General features: G+C 50.8%; 10 protein-coding genes across 10 annotated transcripts; 6 read left to right on the top strand and 4 right to left on the bottom strand.

Annotated features, from left to right (window-relative positions):
* Nucleotides 1-350: 350 nt before the first annotated feature.
* Nucleotides 351-1,727, bottom strand: COCVIDRAFT_96984 (hypothetical protein; the record flags this gene model as incomplete). The annotated part of the gene is made up of 1 exon (XM_014702082.1): nucleotides 351-1,727. One exon carries the CDS (start codon nucleotides 1,725-1,727, stop codon nucleotides 351-353), a length of 1,377 nt encoding a protein of 458 aa, XP_014557568.1.
* Nucleotides 1,728-2,530: 803 nt separating this feature from the next.
* COCVIDRAFT_60073 (hypothetical protein) lies at nucleotides 2,531-3,591 on the top strand (the record flags this gene model as incomplete). Its single annotated transcript, XM_014702081.1, has 3 exons — nucleotides 2,531-2,845; nucleotides 2,899-3,114; nucleotides 3,172-3,591. Coding segments are annotated over 3 exons (951 nt in total), but the record flags the coding sequence as incomplete, so codon positions are not given.
* Nucleotides 3,592-5,197: 1,606 nt separating this feature from the next.
* Nucleotides 5,198-6,884, top strand: COCVIDRAFT_96982 (hypothetical protein; the record flags this gene model as incomplete). Its single annotated transcript, XM_014702080.1, has 5 exons — nucleotides 5,198-5,284; nucleotides 5,337-5,393; nucleotides 5,444-5,680; nucleotides 5,731-6,219; nucleotides 6,267-6,884. 5 exons carry the CDS (start codon nucleotides 5,198-5,200, stop codon nucleotides 6,882-6,884), a joined length of 1,488 nt encoding a protein of 495 aa, XP_014557566.1.
* Nucleotides 6,885-7,370: 486 nt separating this feature from the next.
* Nucleotides 7,371-8,285, top strand: COCVIDRAFT_97058 (hypothetical protein; the record flags this gene model as incomplete). The annotated part of the gene is made up of 1 exon (XM_014702079.1): nucleotides 7,371-8,285. One exon carries the CDS (start codon nucleotides 7,371-7,373, stop codon nucleotides 8,283-8,285), a length of 915 nt encoding a protein of 304 aa, XP_014557565.1.
* A 667-nt stretch (nucleotides 8,286-8,952) lies between these two features.
* Nucleotides 8,953-11,964, bottom strand: COCVIDRAFT_97053 (hypothetical protein; the record flags this gene model as incomplete). The annotated part of the gene is made up of 3 exons (XM_014702078.1): nucleotides 8,953-10,254; nucleotides 10,558-10,935; nucleotides 11,155-11,964. The coding sequence occupies 3 exons, from the start codon at nucleotides 11,962-11,964 to the stop codon at nucleotides 8,953-8,955; spliced, it is 2,490 nt and encodes an 829-aa protein (XP_014557564.1).
* Nucleotides 11,965-13,683: 1,719 nt separating this feature from the next.
* COCVIDRAFT_96798 (hypothetical protein) lies at nucleotides 13,684-14,950 on the top strand (the record flags this gene model as incomplete). Its single annotated transcript, XM_014702077.1, has 4 exons — nucleotides 13,684-13,998; nucleotides 14,062-14,570; nucleotides 14,635-14,813; nucleotides 14,907-14,950. 4 exons carry the CDS (start codon nucleotides 13,684-13,686, stop codon nucleotides 14,948-14,950), a joined length of 1,047 nt encoding a protein of 348 aa, XP_014557563.1.
* Nucleotides 14,951-15,237: 287 nt separating this feature from the next.
* On the bottom strand, nucleotides 15,238-16,058 carry COCVIDRAFT_25922 (iron reductase domain protein; the record flags this gene model as incomplete). Its single annotated transcript, XM_014702001.1, has 3 exons — nucleotides 15,238-15,556; nucleotides 15,660-15,966; nucleotides 16,019-16,058. 3 exons carry the CDS (start codon nucleotides 16,056-16,058, stop codon nucleotides 15,238-15,240), a joined length of 666 nt encoding a protein of 221 aa, XP_014557487.1.
* A 1,223-nt stretch (nucleotides 16,059-17,281) lies between these two features.
* Nucleotides 17,282-18,841, bottom strand: COCVIDRAFT_25921 (hypothetical protein; the record flags this gene model as incomplete). The annotated part of the gene is made up of 3 exons (XM_014702000.1): nucleotides 17,282-18,409; nucleotides 18,457-18,671; nucleotides 18,736-18,841. 3 exons carry the CDS (start codon nucleotides 18,839-18,841, stop codon nucleotides 17,282-17,284), a joined length of 1,449 nt encoding a protein of 482 aa, XP_014557486.1.
* A 519-nt stretch (nucleotides 18,842-19,360) lies between these two features.
* COCVIDRAFT_96928 (hypothetical protein) lies at nucleotides 19,361-20,738 on the top strand (the record flags this gene model as incomplete). Its single annotated transcript, XM_014702076.1, has 4 exons — nucleotides 19,361-19,498; nucleotides 19,552-19,953; nucleotides 20,003-20,549; nucleotides 20,605-20,738. 4 exons carry the CDS (start codon nucleotides 19,361-19,363, stop codon nucleotides 20,736-20,738), a joined length of 1,221 nt encoding a protein of 406 aa, XP_014557562.1.
* Nucleotides 20,739-21,427: 689 nt separating this feature from the next.
* COCVIDRAFT_25919 (hypothetical protein) lies at nucleotides 21,428-22,039 on the top strand (the record flags this gene model as incomplete). Its single annotated transcript, XM_014701999.1, has 4 exons — nucleotides 21,428-21,528; nucleotides 21,612-21,767; nucleotides 21,824-21,890; nucleotides 21,947-22,039. 4 exons carry the CDS (start codon nucleotides 21,428-21,430, stop codon nucleotides 22,037-22,039), a joined length of 417 nt encoding a protein of 138 aa, XP_014557485.1.
* Between the last annotated feature and the right edge of the window lie 238 nt (nucleotides 22,040-22,277).

The raw sequence follows: 22,277 nt of genomic DNA, 5'->3' as shown, positions 1-22,277 counted from the left end.
GGCGGGGGATTTGTTTCTTGTGGGTAGATTGAGGGATTTAGTTGAGGGCTGTTTGGGCTGTGGGGGGGATAATGTATAGATAAGGAGTGTTTCATTGAGCATGTCTTGGTAAAAAAGAGTAAGTACTGTCACGGGTGATTGTAGAGCGGCGTTGGGACACTATTGACCGATGTTCGTCTATTTGAACGTACTCAAGGCTGATGGTCTGGTAGTGGTTGCTTGTTTTCATATTGCACCATGCACTCTGATGGGTGACTACAATCTCGAGTATCAAAATTTACTGTTTGAGGTTATGGAAAATGCTTCTTTTCAACCCGAAGTTCAGTCAACATCAACCCAACCACAATGAACTACATGCTCAGCCTTCCAAGACGAAGAAGAACCTTCTCAATGTAGCGAGCGCCAACAAGGATTCCGTTCTCATCTTCAAATGCCTTTTCATCTCCAAAATCAACATTATCCGGATCAAGACACGTCAAACACGTCTCTACAATCTCTGCATACTTGTCGCCCATGCTCCCTGGTAGGGGGCATCGAGCGAGAGCGACGAAAAGATCTTTGTCTTTCTCAGACCTCGTTGTGAGCAGTTGCGAAAGGTTGTGCGCTCCGGTTGTAGGGTCGTATTCGACAAAGCTACCCCAGAGGCCAATTTCCAACAAACACACTCCCAGACTGTATATATCGTGGCGCATCTCGTAGTCATCGCGAGGGCTAAAACCTTGTCGAGATGGATGCCTATAAAGATTTTTGTCCGGTACATCATCGCCTTTCCTCGCTGTCCAGCCTTCGTCTCGTCGGAAGTTCTCAAAACCAACTAGGAACCCAGCCATACCTCCTCCATGGGCACAATCGAAGATGAGAACCGATTCCGGACGAACGTTTTTGTGTACGAAGCCGAAGGTATGCACATAACCAACGGACCTAGCTAGATCTCGAGCGATTTCGAGCCGTCGTGTAGTTGATGTGAATGTCGGTGTATTGAGTAAAATCTCCCGTAGGCTTCTAGGATTATGTGACGCTGGAGGCTCTCTGAAGACCAGTGTCAGTGAGAGAAGTTCTGCAGATCCCACTCTGACTGTTTCCGCGACGAAGCCCTTGCAATTCAACAAGCCGAAAGTGTATGGATCGTCGACCTGAAGCCTCCGCACGAGATCGCGGACATTGCGCTTTAGTATCTGCGGCTTCGCGCTAGGCTCACACTGTATGTGGTTGAGAATATACTTCTTTGGTGGCCCGCGTGAAAACATTCTAGTCGCCACCTCGATGCCATCACAGAAGGGAACTGGATGAACGACCATATTCTTTATGTCTTCGGGGTTCAAATTCAAGTGCTCTGCTGCTGACGTTGCAGAGGGTTCACTGCTGTTCTGCTGTAATGCAGCACGTATACTGACCATTGTCTTCGTATTTGTATCAGAGCCAGACTCACGGGCGCCACTGCTTGCAGCCAAAGCCTGGTCCACTTGCGTATCGGCAATTCTTAGTAACAGAAACCAGGATTGGTCGGCCAAGCCTTGCCATATCTCCAGATCCTTGATCGCTTCATCCAAGCTGCTCTTCTTGACTCCATATTTCCACCGACTAACCTTATAAGTAGGCGATAAAGTTATATTCTCAATCCCCAGTTGCGGCTTTAACAGATCCTTCAGTAGAGAGATGACGACTTCCAATCTGTTGTTGAGAACTTGCAAGGTCTGGTTGTACACCTCGCGTTGCTCGTCTTCCATCACGTGGTGGGTACTCTGTAGGAAAGTGAGCTGGGATAGGAACCGTACCCAATTATTGTCGAGCCGCAGACAACGCTCCGAAAACTCAGCGTTGGCATGTCTCAGGGCAGAGCACAAGTCTTTTCCTTCCTTGATATATCTGTTTCATGAGCAGAGTTATGAGGGTGGTCTCAGGGCGTCTTACTTTCGACAGAGATCAATAGTAGGGGGAATCGCTAGCAAAAGTTCCGCCGACATGTCGAACAGACTACAAAGTTGCTGCTGGAATAAACGTCAGGATAAGACTGAGATTGTCGTGGTCAGCGACAGGCTGAAGGCGTGAAATGAAACGACACCCCCAGAAACATGGCATGTGAAACTAATTATGAGGTGGTAAATGCTGACCATGCGATATGCCCAAGCCTTTACCGCAGCGAATCAGGTATGATTTCCTGACACAGATCGGAATACTTGCTGCCTCGAGAACGTCTGATGCTGGATCCAATTAGTGATGAGGATGAGTTGATGTGTCATACTCTAGTGAACCACTGTTGCACGATTTGTGGCTTTCAGCTCCCATCTTGATTTGCTGGCCGTAAAGCTGAAGCGGATGTAGATACACAGCCATGTTTTCCCGACCGGATGAACTGTCAGGTTGATCCAAAGCTGAAATCACGCTTATTTACATTGCCCCCGGCAGACTCAAAGTGTGCACCATCACCCCCACTTATCGAAAATTTCCTGGCTCTCTTTCGCTGTGAGAGAATACGGCCGGATATCTTGTAATCCTGATCTCGCGACATTGCTGCTCGAGAAGTCAAATGATGCAATCACGCAGTTTACCGGAACGTGTTCAGGAGTCAGAACTACAGGTAACCATTCATGATAACATCACTGTCCACATCGAGCCACTCGAATGCCGGGAAGAATCCTCGCCACAAGTTTGGGTGACCAAGAGGACCCTCGGTCGCGGAGGCGACGGTACCGTCTTTTTGCAGCAAAAGGTTGAAGGGCCCGGCACCATCGATATGCTCGCCGTTAAACAGATGAGCCTCGACCATGATCTTGCGTCCGAAGACCACAATAGCAAAAGATATGTACGCGAGCTCGAGGCATTAGCCAAGTTTGGGCAGCCAAGAGTAAGTCATACGCGGGGGGGTTTGTTCGTATAGGTTAGTGATGTTTAGCGCAGTATTCACGCTACTTTGTGAGATCATATGGTTGGTATCAAAACGCTGGCTGGCTCTATATCTGTATGGAGTACTGCAAGTACCTGGACCTTGGAAAGCATCTGAATATCTATGGAGCTCTATCGGAAGAAAGTGCTAGAGCGATTGCTCTACAAGTACTTCGGGGACTATTCCAGATGCACGAAAACAAAATCGCCCATCGAGACATAAAACCTGCTGTAAGTACCACAAAGGTAGCAGCGACCGTATTGAAAGAAGACTAAGACAATTTATAGAATATCATGGTACATCGCAAACCCCCAATAGACGATGCATGGTGGGTTGTGCTTGGCGATCTCGGTCTTAGTCGACACGGCGATCTTTCTTCAGGATCGACTACGATACGTGGTACTCCAAGCTACATGGCCCCAGAGACTATTGGGGCACCTTTTTTAGGTCGACCAAACGACGCAGACCCATTTCGAGCTGATATGTGGTGCTTAGGGGAGACGATAGCATATGCTCTAACGGGACAGAATACGTTCTCTGGCAGTAAACAACTGCTCAGCTACCAGAGACACAGCATACTCTTTCCTGACAGCGCTTTGAAGCAGTCATCAGCAAGTGTTGACGCAATCGACTTTGTTCGCTCTCTACTGCAAGCGGATCCTTTGCGGAGACCAACTGCCTCTCAAGCACTTCATCACCCTTGGATCAATGGTAATCGCGCCCCACAGTCGCAACCACGCAAAAAATTCATTGAGCTTATATCTGGTCACACCAAGAACGCTTCCAATCGAGGGTTTACAAATGTGGATAGGATTACAGAAGCTTCGGCACAATGGACGCAGACGGTGTCGATGAGAGTGAATGAAGCAAATACTCAGCCAGAATCGCCTATGCGCACTGCTGTATCCCCGACGATTACTCCGAATCTCTCTGATAGATCTATGGTCCCTCATAGTACATCGATTTCCGCAATCGCCCGTCGCAAAAGAGTATTTCCTCCCCGTCAAGCTTCAAGCCCAAATTCCTCTAAACGATCTGAAGTCGGTTTTGATGATGCCTATGCGAATTCCAAAGACGTGATAGAAGATCTAGCCGATAGAACTGAATCCTCTGATGAAGGATGACTTGCTCAACTCATTCAGGCAAGTTCAACAAGCAGAAAAAGTTCGCATATGAGAAAGGCAAAGGCAAATGCAGAGAGGCAACCTGCAAAAGCGCAATATGAACTTAAGAAATTTACAGAGGAGTTCAGGAAAAGACCTTCTGTCTAACCGGACACACGAACATGCAAATTTAATGGAAATATTTTTGGCGCACATATCAACTGGAATGAGGCATGTCATCAGCGACGCTAGTAAAGCAAGTTGCTGTGGTACTGCGACATAAGACTCACAGCCCACCATCGCAACCTACACCTCCAACGCTGTAGTAATTATAAGCCGATCCCAACTCAACTAGAGAAAATCAGAAAGTTGTTGCGCAGTTACTCAATCCAATGTGAAAAGAGGGCTGGAGGCTCAGTAGAGGGATGATTGCCCATGGCTCGCTCAGTGTAGGGCATGACGCAAGACGCCTGGAGAGAGATGAAGAGAAGGGGCGATACAAAAAAACGGTCTGACAATGGATGAGTAGATAGTACTGCTGGAGTGATATATGAATGTTCTGAGATTCGACTGGTAGAGAAGTCCTGTACTAGAAATGGGTATCAGGACACCACAGATCTGGTTGTCGGTCAAATGAGTTGTACGGCTAAAGCCAATAACATATGCTCTGATTCTTTATAGTCTTCTGGTATTTAAAATCGTAATCAACAGGGGATATGTTGAAAGCTCTAAGTATTGTTCAATACGGGAGGGGAGATGTCCAGTAGACATGAGGTGGGGTTGGGAGACTAGAATTACGCCTTGAGTGAAGATCTGGGCGTGTAATTATTCGCCACTGAGGTAGGACATGAACAACTGGTTGCACATGCTCTAACTTCATAGATCGTACTTTGAGATTCATTGAAGTGTAAATGAGAAAGTTCGTAAAGATCGTACAAGCTGACAGGATCTTGGGAGCTGGACGGAACAAATGGTGATGACGGGGGTCGTCGGTGTATGGTTCAACCGTACTAGCGGCGGGTGGTCCAAGCGCTAGCCGTGGATCTCTCTACATCACTGACAGCCGCAACACCAAAGCAAACAACACAACGCGGCTTCATCCCACTTCTCTGTTCTTTTGATAGCTTCCTCGCATCCGCCGCAACTGCTTTGTCCGAGAGCGAATAAGTAAAGCAGCACCCAGAACAAGCCACATCACGACCCCGCCACCATGTCTGCCGGAGAGGTGCTCAAGGCCGACAAGGACTTTACGAAGGAGGTCGATGCGGCGATTCCAGAGGCAGAGAAGCTAGCTTCTGTATGTTGGACAGTCACTCTATTGTTCGGCAAAAGCTAATGGATTTGTTTAGAGCAATCCCCAAGCTGGAATCGATAAGCTGCTCGCACTCGAGAAGCAGACTCGCCAGGTAGACCCGCACATATCTCGCGCGCATAAGCAAGCTCTAACATGGCCTAGGCTTCCGACCTCGCCTCCACCTCCAGAGTCATCATTGCCATCGTCACAATAGCAAAGAATGCAAAGGATTGGAACTTGATGAACGAGCAGGTCCTGCTCCTTTCAAAGAAGCATGGACAGCTCAAGCAAGCGACCACTAAGATGGTGCAGACCGTCATGGGATTCTTGGATGAGACACCAAATCTGGAGACAAAGCTGTCGGTCATTGAAACACTGCGCACTGTTACCGAGGGCAAGGTAAGCATCGACAATGGATGACACACGCGACACTGCTAATTCATTATTAGATCTTTGTCGAAGTCGAGCGAGCGCGGGTAACACGTATACTTTCGAACATCAAGAAGGAGCAAGGCGATATCGACTCTGCGACAAACATCCTCTGCGAGCTCCAGGTCGAGACGTTCGGCTCCATGACCCGGCGAGAGAAGACCGAGTTCATCCTACAGCAAGTGGCGCTATGCATACAGAAGGGTGATTGGACACAGGCTGGTATTCTCAGCAGGAAGATCAGCACACGATACTTTGCACGAAAACCGAAGAAGACGCCCGAGCAGCTAGAGAAGGAGCAGAAGGAGCGCGAGGAGAAGGAGAAGAACCGAAGCGTAGATGACCCTCCGATTGAGCCAGAGGATGACGTAACGGATCTCAAGCTCAAGTACTATGAGCAGCAGATCCTCCTGGCGAAGCACGATGACAAGTACCTCGATGTCTGCAAGCACTACCGCCAGGTACTAGACACAGAGGCCGTCGAAGAAGACCCAGCCAAGCTTCGGGCGGTATGCGATACCCCTCTCTAATGTCTGGACAAATGCTGACCCTACAGATTCTTCAACGCGTCATCTACTTCATCATCCTCGCTCCGTACGACAATGAGCAGTCCGACCTCATCCACCGTATCCAGCGCGACTCGCGAAACTCTCAAATCCCACAAGACGCACAATTGGTGAAACTCTTCACTGTGCCTGAGCTCATGAGGTGGCCAATGGTAGCCAAGCAGTTTGGCCCTCACCTCACCGAGACAGATGTCTTCGACGCCGAAAAAGGCGACTCAGATGATCCAAAGGCATTCCAGCGGTGGCAGGATCTGCGAAAGCGCGTCATTGAGCACAACGTCCGTGTTGTGGCAAAGTACTACACACGTATCCAGATCCCGCGCCTCACCGAGCTGCTGGATTTGACCGAAGACGAAACAGAGAAGAACATCAGCGAGCTGGTTTCTGCAAAGACCATCTACGCCAAGATCGACCGTCCCGCTCGCATTGTCACATTCTCGAGACCCCGGGACGCTGATGACGTATTGAATGAATGGAGCAGTAATATGAAGAGCTTGCTAGGTCTTCTTGAGCGCGTTGACCATCTCATCACCAAGGAAGAAATGATGGCGCGCATTCAGCCAACAAAGGTGGACAAGAGCAAGGCGGCTAAGGGCAAGGCGAAATAAGGGTCATAACAATCTTCAGCTATCGGCAATCGCTTCAAACGTGCTGACTGGCAGATACTTGTGTACCGACTTCGTTATGCTTACCACTCATGATACATGAAGAAGGGTTATGATTAGTCTAGACATTGCCGAACTCTCAAGGTTCCGCGCGAGTTGTGTATGTATAATAGACATCTGATCAAACTTTGCAGTCCTTGGGTGCTTTCAGTTTCGATGTTGCGTTGATGCGGTTCGTCTTGAGGAATGACATCAAACTTAGGCCTACCCTGTCGCGCTAGGCCACGACAGAGCCGCGGTATCTCGAACGTCCCGCATCCGGGGTACTTACCGAAGTACAACGCTTTTATATACTAGTACGCAGACCTTCTCACTGACTCTGATAACTCTAGTTGCAGCCACTGTATGCGCCTGCAGCACATCCTCTCCCTCGCAGACCCCCGCCTATACACACGCACCAATCTCCGCGTCCGTTCCCACTGGCGCACCATGGCCGCCGCCGCGCCCCCGCCCAACCGGCCGATTAAGATCCTAATGCTGCACGGCTACACGCAATCCGGACCCTTATTCCAAGCCAAAACGGGCGCTCTCCGCAAAACCCTCAACAAAGCCTTCCCCAAAGGCATCGAGCTCGTCTACCCCACCGGCCCAATCCGCCTCACCCCCACTGACTTCTCCCTCATCACCGGCGCCGTCACCGAACGCACCTCCGCCCCGGACGCCGACGAAGAACTCGATGCCTGGGCCTGGTGGCGCAAACGCAACACCAACGATGGCACCTACCTTTTCGACGGGCTAGACGAAGGGTTCGCGCATATTGCCTCCATCCTCAAAGAACAAGGGCCCTTCGATGGCGTTATTGGATTTTCCCAGGGCGCAGCTGCAACAGCCATGGTTGCATCGTTGCTCGAACCCAAGCGCAAAGAAGCATTCGACGCACAGCAAGCAGCCGGCACCGGAATCCCCTTTCCGCCGTCCTTTGAGGGAAACATCCACCCTCCGCTCAAATTCGCCGTTTCATACAGCGGCTTTGCGGCCATTCCCCCGCCCTCGCCGTCACAAGATACCAAGGCAGCATCACGGTACATTGCGTTTTACGAGCCGGAGATCGAAACCCCCATCTTACACTTCTTGGGGACACAGGATGTAGTTATTGAGGAAGCGCGTAGTCTGGCGCTGGTGGAGCGGTGTAAGAGGAAAGAGGACAAGTACGTCGTGTATCATCCTGGAGGCCATTTTTTGCCGAGTACGCAGAAGGCGAGTGTGAATGCGCTGGTGGGGTTTATTAGGGAGGTGCTTTGGGAGCAAGAGGGGGCAAAAGAGGAGGATGATTTGGAGGATATTATGGGACATTTTGATAAGAAGCCTGTGGTGGGGGAGCGGGAGGCTAAGTTTCACCTTTGAGATGGTTTGCTTTTTTAGGGAGATTACGTCCATAAAGCGAAAGAATATGGGTTAGATATAGATCGCCTCCATTTACTAGATAGATCATCTTTACAGTAGATTACAACGAAGACACGTCTGTTAAACACAAAGCCAGGATTGAAGTATTCAAAGTCTCATTCGTCTGTCTTAACGTGACTAGAGCGGAGGTAAAGGAAAAGAAAGAAAGACTTAAGTGATTCCAACCTCCATAGGAGTGAATGTGTGTGTGTGGAAAACGCCGTCCCACCGTCCATGTAATGCCCTGCCGTATCCTGTACCCATGTTCCATAAACACCAACGAACCCAAAAAGACGGATATCAGGAACCACGCAGATGCCAAAAGCATGCAAAGATGCAACCGCCTCTCTATCACTACACCTGGCAGACTAAAAGGCAATTCCACGGGCGCCAGCTCTTGCGAGGAGGCAGCAACTCAGACTGGAAGCCAATCGCCGCCGCGATGAAGGAGGGGAGCGAGTAAGAAGCAAAAGCACAACTTCGACACCTGCTGGTAACCTTTGAAAACAAGAAAACAAAAAGCACCAAACACCTTTATCCCAATACCGAACCGCCCAATGCATACATCATGTCACAACCCCCCGCAGGTAGCATAGCTTCGTACCGTCGGCACCACCTAATCTAATATTTAAAAGAGACGCAACTTCCTAGGCGGGCCTAGTGAGCTGTTGAAGAGAGAAGAATCTACTGGACGCTTCTTGATTGTTGAGAAAGCGTGAGGAGCAGGCTTCACAGCCGAGAAACCCGATTTCGACGGAGTAGCGGCGAGGAAGAGTGGCCTAGAGGGAGTCTTGATGGCAGCCTTGCTGAACAAGAAAGTAGACTTCTTGTTGGGGACGGTGCGAGGAGCAAGGGGGCTCCTGTCGAAGAAGGCGCCAACCTCGCTGTTCTCCTTGTCGTCGTTGAAGGAGCGGTCAAACTCGGAGCTGGTAGGGGTGCTAGGCATCTTGCACTGCGACGAAGGAGGAAGAGCGTACTTAGAAGGTGTCTTGGCGGGTGTGAAGGGCTTCATGGTAGTGGTTGGGAGTGGAGACGCTGGCTTAGCAACGGAGAGATCAACCAAATAGGGATCTTCATCCATACGCTTCTTGTTTGACTCGCTGTCCAAGACCCAACCGACATTGACGCACTTGATGGCACCTTTGCTCGAGAGACACTTCTCTAGCGTCGACATGCTTCCATCCTTGAAAAGAACGTGAGTCAGAGAAGCGTGTGACATGTCCTTGACGACCTTAGCACCAAGGTCCTCTAGAAGACCACGGAACAAGAAGTTTTGTTCTTTTCCGTTACGAGTGACATCGACGTAGAAGACGGTGCCCTGAAGGATGCCGTCGTCCATGAATATCTCGCTCTCGTCAGCTTGAACATCAGTCCAAGCAACAGACTTCTTCGGAGTCTTGGTGTCCATAACCTTCATTGGCGACCTCAGCGCGGACTTCTTCGGTGATGCTGGCTCTGGCGCTGCGAACGTGGGAGCGAGTTGCAGGGGCTTGAGTGGCATGCTTGCTTTTAAGTCACCGAAAGAAGGGGCCTTGATGGCACTCACAACATCAACTTCGCTGAATTCACTAGCTTCAGTAAGCTCACTGACATCGCCAATCTCGCTGGTCTCGTCGAAACCGAAAGAGATCTTCTCCTTACGGCTGGAGTAGCGTATAGGTGAAGGCGTTTGCTTCTTGACAGATGCAGTAATCTCTTCCTGAAGAGCAGCCTCAAGAGCAAGACTAGGCGTAGTTGGGTAGTCTGGCAACTCAGCGAGAGCTCTGCGTGGAGTAATTGGTGCCACAATGTGAGCAGGAGTCTTTGGATAACCGGGGAGTTCTGCCATTGCTTGTTGCGATGTGACTGGAGCAGTGATGTGAGATGGGGTAGCCGGGTATTCGGCGGGGAGCTCCTCGAAAGCTTCTTGATCAGTGACGCCCCAGACAATCTGCGCAGGAGGGGTGCCAGGAAGATCGGCACATGCCTCTGGGGCAGGAGTAGTGGCGTGGTAGGGTGTCTCGGCTGGGACAAGGAGAGGAGACTTGGCTGCTGGTGTAACGGAATTGTCGGTGGTAGATAGAAGATTCTCAGCCTCTTCTTGTTCGTTGACGGCAGGAGCCGCATCGTCATGAGATTCTTCTGGTGCATCAGTAGAGGCAGGAGCCTCAATTTCTGCATCATTCATAACCTCATCATGCTCGGATGGAGAAACCTCCTGTGCCTCTCCCATCTCGACATCGTGGTCGGCAACCTCAGCCTCAGTCTCAGCCTCTCTCTCTTCGGTGGGAGGGATAACAGGTGCAAGAATGTGAGCAGGTGTCTTGGGGTAGTCGGGCATCTCAGCCATTGCGTCCTTGATAGAAATGGGAGCTTTGATGTGAGCTGGGGTCTTGGGGTATCCTGGCATCTCCGACAAAGCATCCTTAGTGCTCATAGGTGCACTGATGTGCGCGGGTGTCTTGGGATAATCAGGCATCTCAGCCAGTGCAGCTTCAGAGCTGATTGGGGCCTTGATGTGAGCAGGCGTCTCAGGGTAGTCGGGCATTTCGGCCAGAGCATCTCTTGAGCTGATGGGAGCCTTGATGTGTGCTGGTGTCTTGGGGTATCCGGCGAGCTCCGCAAGCGCGTCCTTGTTAGAGACGGGCGCAACAATGTGTGATGGGGTGTTGGGATAGTTGGGAAGCTCAGCCAAGGCTTTCCTTGAGGTTATTGGCGCTGCGATGTGTGCGGGTGTGGTAGGATATTCGGGGTATTCTGCCATAGCCACCTCGACTGGCTCATCAACCAACGCCTCTGCTGGCTGCTCGGCGGACTCCTCGACTGGCATCTCGACAACCTCCTCAGCTACATCTTCAGAAGCCTCAGTCTCAGCCTTTGGAGTTGAGATCGTGACAGTCTTCTTTGTGGGTTTACGGGCTGGCGCCTTGAGAGGTGATTCTTGTGATATTGTGGGGGCATCTCGTCCGCGTGTAGTTCTTGGTGCAAGTACAGGTACAGGTGCAGCTTTTGATGCTGGCGCAGAGGCCGAGGCTTTGGGTACTGCCGGTTTACGCGTGCGAGTTGCTGGCTTGGTGGTTTCGACCGCGGTAGGCTCCTCGACGATTGGAGTCTCGGTCTTCTTGGTGACAGGTGCCTTTTTGGCGGGGGCCTTGCGCGCCCGTGACGCGGCCTTTGGAGCTTCCTCGACAATGGGCTCCTGAACGACTGGGTCTTGGGTGGCCACTGGCTCTGCGGCCTTTGACGCAGCCGTCTTCTTCACTGGAGCGATCTTGCGCGCTCGAACAACCGCTGGCTTGGGTGCCTCTTCATCAGCTTGAAGCTCGTCAATGTCGTCGGGCTCCTCAGCCTTGCGGCCGCGCGTCGCTCGCTTTGGTGCAGCGGGTGCTGGCTCTGCTTTTGTCTGAACTTTTGTTGTGCGTGTTGTTTTTGTCGCGACAGTCTTCTTGGCCACTGGGGGCTCAGCGTCTTCAGGCTCGGCCTTTGCTTTGCGTTTTGCAGCGGTTGTTTTGGTGGCCTTCGCGGGAGCTGGTGCAGGCTCAGCAACTTGTTCAACAACAGTCTTAGTTCTGCCGCCGCGCTTGGGAGGGGCACTGAGGGTGCTGGAGGATGCAGACGAGGCCACTGGGGCCTCTTTCGCACCGCGACGTGTAGCGACCATAATGAATATCGATGTTCGCTATCTTTGGGTGTGTGTATGTGGTTGCTGGATTGTTAGTAGGAGAGAGGATGAGTTGAGTATGTGTGGGCGTGCTTGCCCGTGTTGTGTTGTCAGAGCGCAAACTGCCGCTAACTGTGTTTGGGTGCTGTTGTCCCGACAACAGTGGTATCACCTACAAGCTAACTCTATTAGGACTGCCGGATGTTCGGGATCAATCGACAACCATCTCTGGCCAGGTGGACCGGGCGATACCAACCGACAGCTGTCTCTCATCAGCCACACACATCAGCCACGCGCATCAACTCACTGTCCGTGACAGCCAACACCACCGGGTAGTGCTTCCCCAGCCGGGCAAAGCGTCTGCTCCGTATTCGGCAAGCGAAATATACGCTCATCACACTTCGATTTATCTCAAGTACTTTGACTGCCTACTGTGCCCTGTGAACTTGGTCGCTGGAAGGGGGGGTGTGTGTCCAGATTTTACGTCCTATCCAAAGCCTTCCACGGAGTATGCAGACGGGTGAGGCCCAGGACTTACGGTGGTGTAACACCGCCTGGCTCCACCTATTCGCGGGGAACAAAGCCCACCATTCAGTTTCGCCCATCTACGATATCACTTCTGGTAACATCTGGAGCCGCCCATGGTGCTTTCGATCAGCAGGCATACTATGATTTTCTCGTCCACATACTACTTGGCATGTCCACATATACAGCTGCCCCACATCCTCAAACGGCGTACCACATGATGGCATACACCGCCCACTGAACCCACTACCCATGTATACACTGGGCTTTAGAGGCTGTCGGTCCCAGAAGCCTCATGTGCCCTTTTCGGCCTCGTAGTGGTGCGGCAAGCCTTCTTTTGAAAGGTTCAAGAGATTATAGGATCTTGGCGTGTATGCCGCGTCAACGTGGACCTGATTTGGTAGATGTTCAAACATCCTCCATCCTGCTGTCGATCCGCGCCCCACATGTTGTATGGGTGGATGGGTGGATGGGTGAGTTTCCGTTATTTCCAATTGGTGTTTCATTCAGAGCGTTTGCTGTTCACCATCTTGAATTGGTCACTATGGGAAGCTCGATCCTAGCCTCCAGTAACCGGGATATCTACGAACGTCTCATGAATGATACCGAGGCTTCAGAAACTTCCATCCGGATGCAGTTTTCTTCATCGGCCCTACCTGGTCAGGCAGAAGGGAACTCTTGATGCAAATTCTGTTGCCCCACGACCAGGATGCCATTGCTCAGAGTCGTGGAACCATACAGTGGGTGAGTGCTCTGCCTATGATATTACAAAGGCAATATCACCTGCAGCAGTGTTTGATATGCATATGAAATTACAGGGACTTTGTTGATCAAGTGGATAGCGTGATCTGACAGGCGTCACCAAACCCGTAATCGATTTTCTTGGTTTGGCTTCAAAGTCTGGTTGACCATCAGCCCATCATAAGACATAATGGAATAAAAGCATCTTGTTACCCAATGACTATTCTGATTTATATTAACCTAATATGCCTCAGCAATGAGCGATGGCAGCCATCCTGTGGTCCGGCAAATAGCCATTTGATCGTTGTCCCATCGAGCCATTGCAACTGGGCCACACGCATTTAAGAGAAAGCTTTATAACATCTGCTTCACATTCCATTTTTCGTGTACCTCCATCCAAACCCATTGTTAAGCATTATTGTTCAAATCTTTGGCCCTCGAAACCGAACTAAGATGCATTGGAGTAACATTATCCTTACCGTGGCGGCTCTCGCCAACACGGCTGTCGGGCAAAACATGTTACGATTTGCATGCTCGCAGCTCGTCGTCGAGCGTACAGACCCTCTTGTGAATCCCGGCATGAAGTACACTCCGCATCTACACCAGATTGTAGGAGGCGACGCCTTCAACATCACCATGGATCCCTCAGTCGACCTCGCAAAAGCATCCACATGCACATCCTGCAGCTTCGTACAAGACAAGTCAAACTACTGGACAGCTGTTATGTTCTTCAAAGCCAAAAACGGGACTTATATCCGCGTGCCTCAGGTGAGTAAATACACCAGACAGAGTAAATATATAGGCCACCATGACTAACTCATAGCACACCAGATCGGCAACGGCGGACCCCAAGGCAAGCTCATCAACGACGGCGGTCTAGACATTTACTACATTCCCAGCGGCAAGACAACCGCCTTCAAAAAAGGGTTCCGCATGCTCGTCGGCTCGGCCACCAACAAAGACCCCAGCAAAGTCAAACTCTCAAACATCTGCCACCGCTGCTGGACCTCGCCCTCGGAAGACACCTTTGTCGGCGGCGCTCCCTGCACCGGGTCCGACACCGTCGACATCCCCAAAGACCCAAAGTGCAAGCTCATCCGCCAGACCATCATCTTCCCCGCCTGCTGGGACGGCAAGAACCTCGACTCACCAGACCACCAGAGCCACGTTGCTTACGGCCAGGGCAGCGGCGCAAACGGCGGTGGTGCGTGTCCGTCTAGCCATCCCGTTAAGCTGCCGCAGATCATGTACGAACTCATGTGGGATGTGAGTAAGTTTGCAGACAGGAGTTTGTGGCCGACGGATGGGTCGGATCCGTTTGTTTATTCTATGGGTATTGGGTAATGTCTCCATTTCTTATCCATGTCCTAATTCCATATGGAGGCTAACTGAGGATATTGGTAGTGGATCCGCTGCCCATGGCGACTACGTGTTTGGCTGGGAGGGGGACTCGCTGCAAAAGGCCATGGACAATGGGTGCAATTTGAATAATGCCTGTCCCAAGGCGGGGCTTACGACGCAGCAGCCTGCGCAGTATAATGCTTGTAAGAAGAAGCAGCAGGCGCCTGAGCAGGTGGATGGATGTAAGTTTTGTGTTCTGTTCATGTGCGAGCTACTCGCTTTGTTCATTTCAGTACTGCTATCGGGTATGTTGCACCAACTAACCATCGAACCAGGGCTCAAGTCTTTGCCGCTTGGAGACATGCCTATGGGGGCCTAGACACATTTGTCAAGTTTCTGGGGTACTATTACTATCGCAGGGCTTTCATCTTTTTTAAAGCCCCCAATGTTCCAGGGAATGCTGTATGAGGGTCAGCAACCACATTCGCTTGTACTTTCCGCTAGAAAAGCCTGCCCGTAAATCATATAAACCGCTATTGCTATACCCAAAAAACGTGTCATACATCAATCCATGAATTCACATTCTACAAAGAACCCCCATCAAGCAGCCATAACTATATAGCCAAGCAAAAAGATCCACGGCAACTCCCGTTCAATGTCCTGCCCCTACACCCCATTCCTCTCCAACAACGCCGCCCACCCCTCATTCCTCCCAGCAGTAAAGTCATGGGTAATGTAATTGTACACATCATGCACTGGGATACTCGCACTCGTCGAACCCGGATTACTCACTTTACCCTGCGAGCACGCAAATGCCAACCGCCTACTTCCACTCGGCTCCACATACACCGGCCCAGAAGAGCCATTGTACGAAGTACACCCCGTGCACTTGACTGTGAATTGCCAGTGCGTGCTGTTTGATTTGTTACCCGTGGAGAGCGGGGTGTAGGTTGCAGAGGGATACTGTTGGGGAGTTGAGTGGCCACTTGTTATATCTGTTAGCAATTTCTCCGTTTTTTCTCTTTCCTTTGGGATTTTTCTGTGGATGGGGGCTTAGGAGAGGGAAAAAAGGGAGATAGGGGACGTACGTAGCCCAGCGGGAAGATACGGTCGGTTTTTGACCGTTGGGATACGAGACGGTGAGTGGATTGCGGACCATGTTGCCACCCCATGCGAGTCCGACCCAGCCTAAGGAGCTGGGAGCGATGACTTGGAGGACGATGTCGTAGGTTTGACTTGTGGAAATGTTTGCGGGCTGCGCTATGCGGTAGATGATGTTGCTGGTGAGGGTGGCTGCGGCCTTGGTTTCGGAGAAGGTGAAGCCGGTTTCGGGGTCTTTGTAGCTTGTCGAGCGTTTTGATAGAGTGTGATCGGTTGATGTTGGCCATGCTTGAGCTGGTGGGTGGTGTTAGGATAGGGAATGGGTCACTGGTGCTGTACGACTTACCAAGATTGGCTATGGCCGCGAGGCTGCCTGTGAAGCGCATGATTATCGTTTTGCCTTTCAGTCGATCAATTGGGTGTTGGAGACTCAAATGCTGGCACTGATGCTACTGAAGTGTGAATATTATCGTGTCACAAGAAATATCTTAAGCAAAGGGATAAACTGATAAGAGGCTCTCAAGTGTGCCAAGGTGGTACACTACCATTTTATTAACTTAGATAACCTCTGTAGAGTATACCGAAGCGATATGTGTGCACATGGCAATGATGAACCAGGATAACAGCAAATTTATCCAGGTCTAACACGTGTGACAACAGTAGCCATGGCCAGGAAGTAAGGCTACGAGGTGGATAAAGCATGTGGCCATGTCGATAGGAAGAGTATCAATTGCCTATCGAATCACCTACTAGAGAACTTGATTGCTTGACATTTCTTATCCAACGGGCCCTTGTTTCTGGAAGTCGGATCTGCGATGTGACAACCATTAACTAGGTTATGAGTGGCCGAACCTTTTATCCGCATAGTGTGTAGAACATAGAATGAGAGACCCATGTACTCGGGAAATTGAATGAACCCGAGAGTCAACATACATCAGAGAAAGGCTTGTGCAATGATGAAATCATCGCATTCTCCGGCCCGAGAGGGACTGAAAATTTGCAGTAAAAGTGCAAGAGACAGGATCTGAAAAGTAAAAGCATACGTAGATATCCTAGCTCACTGGGAAGGACTCCGTTTCGCGACGTTTGATTCACCCAAGCATGTGTAACTTTGACGTAACATCACAACTTGATACTAGAAATTTCGTCTCGCTTGGGAAAACCTCCTCTCCCCACATTTTGCGTGTGGGGCTTTCCATGAAAAGCTCACATGGTCTAATGTGCTGTGGCACAGGAACGTTTCGGGTCACGAAATAGATTGAAAATTGTGGGACACCACCATATCCGCCGCCTAAAGCGCAACATGGGGCGATGTTCCATGTCCAAATTCGGAGGCTATACGTCAATCTGTATGCTACCTGCCATCTCCTGTCCGGGGGTTTAACGGACCGGCTAAGTACCGGAAAAAAATAAAACAACTCATAACTACCACTCGTATCACCTAGGAAGACGTATCCGTGTGAATATTAGTGCAGTCAGTAAGACCGTTGATCGTTCTTCGAGGGCTTGAATGAGTAGCGAGGTGCGTTAATTATAGCAGCTAACGATCATGGGAAATACCATCTCGTTCCAAACGCATGGAATGTTTAAACATTCCAATGGGGTCTGCTTAGTGCTGAGTAAAGCTCTGCAGCTTCTGTGCTAGCACGCATATCGACCGCAAGATACCCATCTTGATTTGGTGTGCGCCTCCAGATCTCGCAAACCAGAATGCAGACCCGAGCAGAGACACAATGCCGACACCAACGACTCCGTTGAGTATCTCCGCTTGATGTTGAGCTGCCTTTTGTACCTCGGAATATCGCATGTTGCTGAATGTTACTCTTGAGTATTGGGTAGCCCATCCAGCGCTGGGAACGTAGATGTACAGTTTCTCCTCAACCCATTTCCTCAAAAGATACAACGGCTTCTTGACATCACTCGCCATCTCACGGTAATTGCCCAGAGCAAGATCATTTATGGCTTGCGCATCTGGGGTGCGTTGTTTGGTGTATTCACTCAATGCCATGGATCGATCATTGGGGTACTTGTCGATAAACTCGAATAAGACGCGGACATCTTCCAGTCCGGCATTCATTCCCTGGCCGTAGAAGGGCACCATGGCGTGGGCAGCATCTCCCAGAATGACACCAGAATCTCCGTAATGATACGGTGTGCACTTGATGGAGATCAAAGGCAGATGTGCATTCGCCTTATATTGTTGACGGAGATCGTCTTCGGTAATAAGATCTGGCACCACGCCTGGGAACTTTTCATTGAAATATTCGACGACCTTTCCAGAGGCATCAAGCTCTTCAAAACCCTCTCTTGTCAAGAAGAGCGTAGAGGTGAATGTCTTGTCAAGGTTTGGCAGAGCAATGAACATGGATTCATCCTGAGGCCAGATGTGTAGGTAGCCTGGAGGTATTCGAAAGTCGCCATCTGGTCCGGCGGGGACATGAAACTGGCACCAGAGCTTGTCAATGTATTCCTGATGGAAATACATGGGAACAAACTTCATGAGATGGTATCGCACGGCTGAGTGAGCACCATCTGCACCAATCATGAGGTCAAAGCTCAGCTCGAACTCATCACCCTGCTCTTCGGGAGAGTTGGGGCGATGTTCAAACCATGCAATCTTCTTCTTGAAGTCTGCGCCCACAAGTTTATGGTTGAACATGAGCTTCACATTGGGCATAGCCTCCAAATGATCAAGAAGGGTTTTGTTCAGACCAGTTCTGTCCATGGCCAACAAACTCTGGTGTCATCAGTACAACCCTGAACACATGATGCAGTCACACTCACTCGCCCTCTTGCATCGTAAGCTTGCGCTTGACGAATGTATTCTCCATTTTTTCGCACATGGATCATACGGCCACCCATGGGGTACGTCTCGGCTAGCACTGCATCGGCAAGGTCCGATAGTCCCGTCTTACGCAGGGAATGAATACCGCGCTCGGAGAGAGCAAGATTGATAGACTTTGAGAGCGTGAGTGGAGTAGTCTTGGCCTTGCGAAGATCTGGTTAGTGTCAGCATGGATGGGTATTAGGACCGAGATGATTTGCGGGTGCGATAAGGCTCACCTTCTCTCAGTTCATACACTTCAACCTCGAATCCACGCACGGCAGCGTACAGGGCCGCCAAGGAGCCTACCGGCCCAGCTCCGACAACAACCAGTTTCTGCGTCATGGTAATGAAAGGTGGTGGGAGGGAGCGGAGAAAAGTTGAACCAAATATCCGCAAGTCCCGTGATCCGAAGCTAGAGCACGGGATGAAACGACCAAAGAGCAGAAATTTAGGAGCATGGTGGGTATCTAGAGAAGCTGAGGGGTAAACGTGATGAAAATTGTCATCCCACGGACAAAAGCTCAAAGAGTCAGACAAGATGTCAAGGTATCACTGATGATGCACGTCAAGTCCTAAACGGGCAAGCGCCACTGAAGCGCGCGGGAAAGCCTTAGTCATCAGCGATCGGCACTCGGCGAATCTGGACCCTTGCAAACGAATACGGATCTGAGGATGCGGCGGCGGAGTTGGCAGCGAACAGAACATTCACCACGCAATTTTTGCGCCAGCCCACCTTTGCCGTAGAAAGTGCTTTAGCGCGCTAAGGATAGAATCGGCCTAAAAGTCTAGTCGTAGGCGACGTCTCCAGTCCACCCTCTGCCATAGCTCTCTCACACGACCAGTCTCTGCACACAGCACACAATGGCTGCAGAGGACGCCCCGCGCAAATGCTCAGGCCAGGACTGTGAAAACGACGCCAGCGCTCTGCAATGTCCAAACTGCCAGAAACTCGGAAAGGAGAGCTACTTCTGTTCCCAAGAATGTTTCAAGCGCAACTGGGTACATAGTGAGGTCGCCCATGTGAGACAGAACAGTATCTAACCGCCACGCAGGGTGAGCATAAGAAGGTGCACAAATCACAAAGTAGTATTCTCTCCAATATCTTCACGCCGAAAGTAGTTTCTCACCCGGATCCAGCCACGGGCCACTACAACCCGTTTCCTACCTACCCATACACCGGGGCTCTCAGGCCCGTATACCCGCTGTCACCGCGCCGAGAAGTGCCAAAGCACATTCGATTGCCAGACTACGCAAAGGATGGAATCCCGCGGTCCGAACAAGTATTCGTCAACAGGAATAAGATTACCATTTTGAACAAGGAGGAGCAGGATGCCATGCGCAAAGTGTGCCGATATGGGCGCGAGATATTAGATATTGCGGGTAGAGCTGCGAAGCCCGGCGTCACCACCGACTACATTGATGAAATTGTCCACAAGGCCACCATTGAGCGCGATGTAAGAGAGATCAACGCAAGCCATGGACATGCAAAGCTGACAGGCGCAGTCCTACCCATCACCCCTCAACTACTGCAATTTCCCCAAGTCCGTTTGCACGTCGCTTAACGAGGTCATCTGCCACGGCATTCCCGATCAGAGAGTACTGAAAGACGGAGACATTCTCAACATCGATATCTCAGTCTACCACGGCGGTTTCCATGCAGACCTGAATGAGACCTATTACATTGGAGACAAAGCGCTGGCAAATCCAGACGCTGTACGGGTCACCGAGACTGCACGAGAGTGCTTGGACAAGGCCATTGAAATCGCAAAGCCAGGCACTCTTTTCCGGGAATATGGCAACGTCATCGAGAAACATGCCAAAAGCAAAAACTGCAGCGTGATCAGGACGTATTGCGGACACGGTGTCAACCAGCTTTTCCACTGCGCACCCAACGTTCCTCACTATGCCAAGAACAAGGCAGTTGGTCAAGCGAAGCCAGGCATGTGTTTCACAATTGAGCCTATGATCAGTATTGGAACACACCGAGATAAGACATGGCCGGACGATTGGACGAGTGTAACCCAAGATGGTTCACTGACAGCGCAGTTTGGTAAGTTGTCGCTGGGACATAACTTTTCTTATTTCCAGAAACTAATGCAGTATAGAACACACTCTACTTATCACAGAAGACGGCGTAGAGGTACTGACAGCGAGGTTACCGGACTCACCCGGTGGCCCTGTGCCAATGCCGACCGCCAACAGTAACGAATCAAACGGGGAGGCAAAGGCTGACTCTTGAACGGAATGGGACAGTCATAAGGGAGTCTGAATAGAAACCTGCCAAGCAATATGATAGTTGAGTTGCGAGGAGGCTAAGAGTGCAGGCGCTATGCCCATTCATATGCCGCAAGCCGTGATAGTAGTCTCGTATGCACCCGGCCGGCCTGCGATGACCGGCGCTAACACTTGCCATGTCAACACAGTGATAGCGTCTCTTGTGCCGAAACAGTTGTGGCGGCGCAAAGCTCAAATGGGCCATTGTCCGTCACATGAGGCTCCAGTCGGACGAGGGGTGGCCCGCCTGCGCTCTCACAAGCGAAGCGAAGGACGCTAATGGCCATGCTTGCTGTGTCCAGGGAAGCATCGCCTCAACGTCATCCAAGCATCTGTGTCTGTTCTTACTCTACTCTTAAGTCCAAGGCGCTTGTTGCTCGCCATTTCTCTGTGCTGCTGTACACTGCCATCGCGTTTCCCTCGCAGTTGCCCGTCCCGTTTCCGACGTCATCGCAACTTCCATCCAGGCCCCGCACACAAGCTAAGCTTCCCGCGTCTAGCCCCGGCAGCCCGCAAACACACGACCGCATCCGAGCCTTGGGCATCTCTCGCACACTTGTTCAATCGCGCCCTCAGCCACCGACCAGCGACGCTGCTCGTCTCCTTCGCAAGCCTCAATACTATCGTCGTCTTACCCCGCACACTACCGCCACAATGACTGGTGAAGCATGGCTGTATCTGTTGGCGGTGTTAATAAACGCCGTTAACCTATTCCTCCAAGTCTTCTTCACCATTATGTACAGCGATCTCGAATGGTGAGCAGCTCCCGAGAAAGCGTCGTCGTATACAGACGACCCCGCAGACCCCTGTTATTGGGCAATAGCTAATTTTGCGCCAGCGACTACATCAACCCTATCGACCTCTGTAACCGTCTCAACACCTACATCATTCCCGAAGCCGCCGTTCACGCTTTCCTCACCTTCCTCTTCCTTATCAATGGATACTGGATGGCTCTGGTGCTGAACCTGCCCCTTTTGGCATGGAACGCGAAAAAGTGCGTGCCGCCCACGCCAACCCATGTGATAAGAGTGACGTTGCTGATTGTCCCAGGATCTTTGAGAACCAGCACCTACTGGATGCAACGGAGATCTTCAGGAAGCTTAATGTGCATAAGAAGGTAGGTGAATTACAGAAACGTGTTACGGCGCAAGTGGCTAATATATACGCACTTAGGAATCCTTTATCAAGCTGGGCTTCCATCTGCTCATGTTCTTCTTCTACCTGTACAGCATGATCGTTGCTCTTATCCGCGACGAGTCTCATTAGTCGTGGACTACGCCACTGTACCAGCTCATGCCCCAGATTGTAGGGTTGCTACCGGAGGTACAGCTACTCGTAGGCACAGACCTGTTCATAAGGACTCTTGTGATTCTCTGTATCTTCGATCAAGTCATGTATGCAATGGGCATACAGGTACCAATGATGGTGCTATGAGTACGCAAGGATATACGAGAATAGGACTCAGACAGATCGATATCCTTACGTCGAAACGAATAGCGTTAGA

This window comes from Bipolaris victoriae (assembly GCF_000527765.1).
Source record: "Bipolaris victoriae FI3 unplaced genomic scaffold scaffold_34, whole genome shotgun sequence".
NCBI lineage: Eukaryota > Fungi > Ascomycota > Dothideomycetes > Pleosporales > Pleosporaceae > Bipolaris > Bipolaris victoriae.
This window is presented reverse-complemented; position numbering and strand designations above follow the sequence as displayed.